Source organism: Poecilia mexicana, unplaced genomic scaffold (assembly GCF_051168715.1).
Source record: "Poecilia mexicana isolate PSO_F unplaced genomic scaffold, ASM5116871v1 scaffold_7, whole genome shotgun sequence".
Classification (NCBI taxonomy): Eukaryota; Metazoa; Chordata; class Actinopteri; order Cyprinodontiformes; family Poeciliidae; genus Poecilia; species Poecilia mexicana.
Window position 1 is genome coordinate 6,032,805 of NW_028263376.1, and position 6,012 is coordinate 6,038,816.

General features: G+C 38.8%; 1 protein-coding gene across 1 annotated transcript; it reads left to right on the forward strand.

Moving 5' to 3' along the window:
* Positions 1-2,272: 2,272 nt before the first annotated feature.
* On the forward strand, positions 2,273-4,929 carry LOC106926398 (nuclear factor 7, ovary-like). The gene is made up of 2 exons (XM_015001285.2): positions 2,273-2,696; positions 2,808-4,929. Exons 1-2 carry the CDS (start codon positions 2,442-2,444, stop codon positions 4,044-4,046), a joined length of 1,494 nt encoding a protein of 497 aa, XP_014856771.2. The 5' UTR covers positions 2,273-2,441; the 3' UTR covers positions 4,047-4,929.
* The last annotated feature ends 1,083 nt before the right edge of the window (positions 4,930-6,012 follow it).

A 6,012-nucleotide genomic window follows, 5' to 3' on the forward strand; every position in this document is an offset into this window, starting at 1 on the left:
CTCCAGTAGAAATATTTACTGCACCCATAAGAAGTTATGAAAACTGACAGCATGTAAAAAACCTCATAAGAGTTTGAGTTATAAAGTGTATGAGAATTTTAGCACTTAAAGTACCAACCTATATCTATTATAGTGTGTAACGTAATATGTATAAAGTGGAAAATGACAGAAAAATAGGTACAGTGATGTCCTCAATTTTAAAATATTTACTTCCTAGAGCAGATCGAGGATGTTGGTCACTAGAGGGAGCTATATTCCCTTAGTAATTGTTTTTCTTTTCAGGTTCTTTGCCCTGACGATGCTGCTGATGCTTTCTGCCACCGACTTAGACAAAAGCAGACGGTTCACCCACAGATCAAGGGCTTCACATAGGGCACCAAAAGAAACTCAGCCTCATACAAAAGCAATAGAGCTATAGTAACCATAACAACACATTTAAAATGTGTAAAATGTTAATAGAACCAAAACAAGAGTAGAATATTTGCCTGATAAAAAGATGAATCACTCTCCAGGATCAGTCACACTCACCCAGTTCCTGCTGCAGACATGAAGCTTGTAGTTCAGACCAACACACTTTATTTGGTTTCATCAGACCAGGTTGTGTTATTTTTGTTGGTCCCATACTCTCTAAGGTGTGTTCTAGCAAGATTTAAGAAGGCTCCCATATCCTCTCTGAGTGGTTCGTTTCCACAAAGAAACACAGAAGTTCAGCATTCAGATCTAGGGTGGCATCAGTTCTAGGCTTAGTATTCAAATGATGAAGTTCATAATACTTTTAGGAAGGTCCAGAACTGCTGAAATTTGTTTGTAACCTGCCAAAGTCTTGAGGTTTCAAATAATTTTGTGACTTGTTAATGAAGAAGTAATTGTAATTCATCCTAAATCATGTTTCATTGGAGGATGTGGAATTTTCTGCAATTGAAAACTAACCTGCATACTGTGAATTCAGAATGCTTTTATTATGATTTGTAGTCTTGTCATAATCTTTCATAAAATTGCTCTTTTCTAATGATAACCAGTGTTTGTTTCTTTCATTCTCAACTGAGTGGTACAATTGTTTCAGTAGAGCTAGAAGACATGTTATCCAGCCAGCCTCTTCTTTGGTTTTTCACCACTAGGACAGGGGTCCCCAAACTTTTTCCTGTGAGGGCCACATAACTTTTCCCTTCTTTGGTGGGGGGCCAGAGTCAGTTTGTAACAGAAAGGTGTGACGTTTGCAGGAGTGCCTAAATGTAAAAAATTGTTTTCCAGAAAGCACAATCAAATAACCCTCTTTGGGTTCTTCACAGAACAAAAGTCAGAAAATAAATAACAACACCATTAATGAAATAAATAATAACCAAATAACCCTCTCTGGGTTCTTCACAGAATAAATCCAGGAAGGATTACAGTCCGTATTTTCCGAACTATGAACCACACTGGACTAAATAAGCCACAACCCCAAAGTAAAAAAAAAAAAAAAACAGTAAATATACACATATAAGCCGCATATTTCTCTGCCGCTCCAGGTTTTCCACAACGATGCAGCAGCAGCAGAGGGGGCGGACACCCAAAATTTTAGTCATAACAGGTCAATTGAATATCACATTTATTACGGTTGAAAAAGAAAAAGTTGCCAAGTTTAGATTTAATTGAACTGATTACGGTAGTTTCCGAACAGTAACTGTAACAGTAAAAGTGCTGATCCTTCGTGTCAGGTGGATGCGAAAACATAAATCGGTGCACCCCCCCCCCGACCCTCGAAAGGAAAGTACATATGAGCGATCGTATACCCACTTTTTGCGCCACTGCTTCGTGTCTGCTACTAGCATGTGCTAAATGAAAACGGTCTCCTTCTTCTTTAGATTTCAACGGCAGCTTGCATCCATTATTGTTGCACTACTGCCATCTACTGGTTCATAATATCTATACCTCAAATTCTCATATTGATCCCAGTATTATTAAAAAAAAAAAAAAAAAAAAAAAAGAAATGAACAATCTTTTTCCCCTCAATGCTATTTAACTGATCAACATTCTCAAATTTCAATTCCCTATTAAAATCTAATTCCATTTTAATGGGCGCGTTCTTCTTTTATTTCCAATTTTGACTTCCAATGACTCACTTCCTGCTAAAGAGCCCCCTGGTGGTTGAAGAAAAATCCACATATAAGCGGCTTATAGTCCGGAAAATACCGTATATGAAAAAAAATCTGAATGCCCTCTGGTATTGTTCAGGGGGCCGGACCAAATGTGGAGGCAGGCCGAATTCGGCCCGCGGGCCGTAGTTTGGGGACCATTGCCACGAGGGTAATCCACAGCAGCTGGGAGGACAGAGCAGAAACGAAACTTAAGGAGGTCTGTTAAAAACGCTGCATGAAGCTTGGGCGGGGCTCTTCCAGCAAACAGAAAGTTATTTCCTGAAAGCACAGATACACACACAGGAGAGCAGATCAGCCAGAAGCATGGCGTCTTCTTCCTCCTTCTCAGAAGATTTGACTTGCTCAGTGTGTCTGATCATCTTCACCGATCCAGTAACCCTCTTCTGTGGACACTCTTTCTGCAGGGAGTGCATCACACTTTCTCTGAAATCACTGAATCAATGCCCACAATGTCGGGCGACTGTTCCTACAGACATGATGGATTTCACAACTAATCACATCTTAAAAAGCCTTGCTGAAAAAGCAAAGAAGGAAAAGGAATCTGGAAAAGACACTGAGGTAAGCGTTTAACTTTATTACATTTTACAATCGCATAACATAGGACGTGACTGTTTACCAGAGGCTAGAAGTCAATTGTTGACATTTTTTATTGCTTTATTGACTCTAAAGGCTGCTGTGGGGTTTTGCCCGGAACACGACGAGAAGCTGAAGTTGTTCTGCGTCACTGATCAGCAGCTAGCTTGTATTATATGCAGAGACTGTGAAAGACATGAAGGACACAAGTTTAAACCAGTCAAAGAAGCTGCTGCATCAATCAGAAAGGAGATGGAGACTCTGGTGGAAAAAGAAACCTCTGACATCTGTGCCATAGAACATCTGGTCGAGTCACAGAACGAAGAAATAAGAAAATCCGAAGAGAAATCTCAGCAGCTGAGGATCCAGATTAGCAGCCAGTTTCAGGAGATGCACCAGTTTTTGAAAAGGAGAGAAGATGAAATTCTGAATAAGCTGAAAGACAAGGAGAAAGATGAGCTTGAGAAGATGAGAGGGAGCTTAAATGTTGTTGAAAAAGCTTTAACTGAAGGCAGAGAGGTGGGGGAACAGATGAAATCTGTCCTGGAGGTTACAGATCCAGAGAGTTTCCTAAAGAGCTGGTCAGAGAGCAAAATGACACCAAAACCCAAATCCAACCCCAAAGCATCAGATCTCAAAGTGGTGACCTCTTCTCTCTCACTGGGGCCGTATGAGAGCCACCTGCAGTTCTTCATGTGGAAGGAGATGCTTCAGGTGATCCAGCCCCGGGCAGAGCTGCTGACGCTGAAGAGCAACAGTCAGGATGTGGTCGTGTCTGATGATGGCAGAAGTTTGTTCTGTAGACCCAAAACACACCAGGCCTTTGGATTCTCCAAAGCACAATCTACACATTTTGAAACTGGTTTTGGGAGGCGACAAAAGCATAATCCATTTGATTTTGAAGCTTCATCCGGTTTTTCATTTGGTGGAGCTAGTTTCTACAGTCCAAATCCTTCTGGCGCTCAAGCCACAGTAGACTTACAATCTGCCTCCAGTGTCAGTGAGTTCGGAGCCGGGCAGCATTACTGGGAAATTGAGGTCGGCAGCAGAAGCTATTGGGAGCTGGGGGTTATACACAATCTCCTGAAATATGATGGAGTAAAATATGCCTCCTGTGGCCCAAATGTCACCACAGAGCTGGAGTTTAGAAACAGACCCAGAAAGATTGGGGTTTACTTTAACTGCTCTTCTAAAGAGCTCTCCTTCTACGACGCAGACACCATGACACACATCCACTCAGTGAGCGCCGTCTTTGTGACCACGCCAGTGTCCGCACAGATTAACATCAAACACAAGCAGCCGGATCACAGTCCTGTGACTGTCTGCTGGTACTGAGCAGCTCCGCAGTCCAGCAGGAGTCGCTGGAGGTTGAGCTCACAAAACAGCAGAAAAGTACAGAACTGGATAAAATATGACCTAGACTTATACAAACTTTGTTTGCTGTGAAATATTCTCATATAGAAAATAGGGGTGTTTGAGATCTGCTTGTAAAAATATATTTTCCCACTGCCGTCCATACTTGTCTCAACAGAGGTGTAATGTACAGACAGGCTTTTGTACATAGTAATGCAATAGAAAATGCGTCAGATGTATTTGATTGTTGCTGAAATTTGGAGAGAGAGAAAATATGAGATGATTGTCTTCTTTAGCTAAGAGTCAGTTGAAATGGTTTTTATGTATTTCATTATTTCATCTTTAATGCAGCATTTTATTAACACCTGTCAAAAAAAATAATCTGAGCTTCAGGCTAAATTTATTATCTGTTAAGGAAACAGTATTGAATTGTAAATCTTTCTGGATTGTATATATATTTTTCTTACATGAAGTTTTTATAAGCAGTATTAAGTTATTTTCTGCTCTCATGATTATTGCTAGAATTTTTTTTCCCCCATATGCCTTTAACATTTTTGAGATTACAAAAGGAAAATTGATTACTAATGTGTCTGTTTTTAATGAAGTCGTGATATAACTCTACCAAAAAGCTTAAAAAATACAGTTTAAAATAAAAGGTTTGATGTAATTTCTTTCAAAACTTGATGAGATTTTGTTTCACTTGGATACTGAGTTTAGCTAAGTGTATTTGTCTTGATGTATAAAACTCATCATTTGACATTGAGGCAAACGTAATGTCTTAAAAGAATATGTTTGAACTTTCTCTGAACATGTTCTGTGTTTTCTTCTCTGTACACAAATGAATAAATTTCCTCACATATTGTCACATGTTTGGTCTGCTTTGTTTTTCTTTCCTGGAACTCATATCAGATATTTCATATAAATACGTAACCATAATATTTAATTGCAAGATTAATCATTATTTTATTTTATTTTTTTTAATTTGATAAGTTGGGATTCTGTTAATTTGACATATTACTAGTTTAATCAATTTGAGTTATTGTAAAACTCACTACACTGGAAAAATGTTCTATTGTTTTTGCTTTATCAAATTGTGGTTTCAGTGATGTTTCTTGTCTTTGGTATCATTGAACTCTGGTGTTGGTAGTTGGTTTTATGCTTGTTTTGCTGAAGGAATGCCTCCTGCTTGTGCTCTATGTTCACAACTCGTGTTTTTAAAACTCAAAAATAACTGAAATTATCTAGATATATTTAATAATCCCATAAAAAAAGCCTGTGACCGTGAAATTTCTCCTCATTCTCATTTGGTGTTTAAAAAATGATTCAAAAATTTAATAAAGACAACACAGTCGCATAAAAAGCATGGTACGAAAGCCAACTAAAAATATTTAAAACAATGATCTACATGAAGGCTGGTGAGCACAAGGTTGCCACCAGGGGGCAGCAGGATACAATATATATATATATATATATACAGTGACCTCCAACTAAAACAATGAAGTATTACCGTCTGACATTACCTTCTAAATAACGGGGAAAAGAATATATTTGTGCTGCCTATTCAGAAAAAAATTAACCTGAGATTTTTAAATATTGTCTAATTTCACTATAACCACTATCGCCTTCCTTTTTCATTGTCAAGTGTGCAATAATCATTCACGTCAGCATTAGCAAAATCCTTTTTATCAGTTTGCATTTTGTTAAACTGGTGGATTCGTCACCTTCCTCAAGATGGACTGGCCCCATGTACACCACCAGGGTGTACTCCATCTGGTGGAGTACAGGTAGAGTTCACCCAATGACTGCTGTAAAAAAGGATCCCATCACAGGAGCTGGATGCTAAGACCATGACGAGGTTGTGTCCAAATCATGAGGTAAAAATGAACAGTCTGTCTTTAAAATCTCAAAGACCAACAAATTTGACACCGCCATCAGCCCAGTCTTCCAG

Excerpts from the sequence above, each read along its gene's own strand:
- LOC106926398 (XM_015001285.2), top strand. The coding sequence starts at position 2,442 with ATGGCGTCTTCTTCCTCCTTCTCAGAAGATTTGACTTGCTCAGTGTGT. Across the intron at positions 2,697-2,807 it reads AATCTGGAAAAGACACTGAG|GCTGCTGTGGGGTTTTGCCC; the intron begins GTAAGCGTTTAA and ends TTGACTCTAAAG.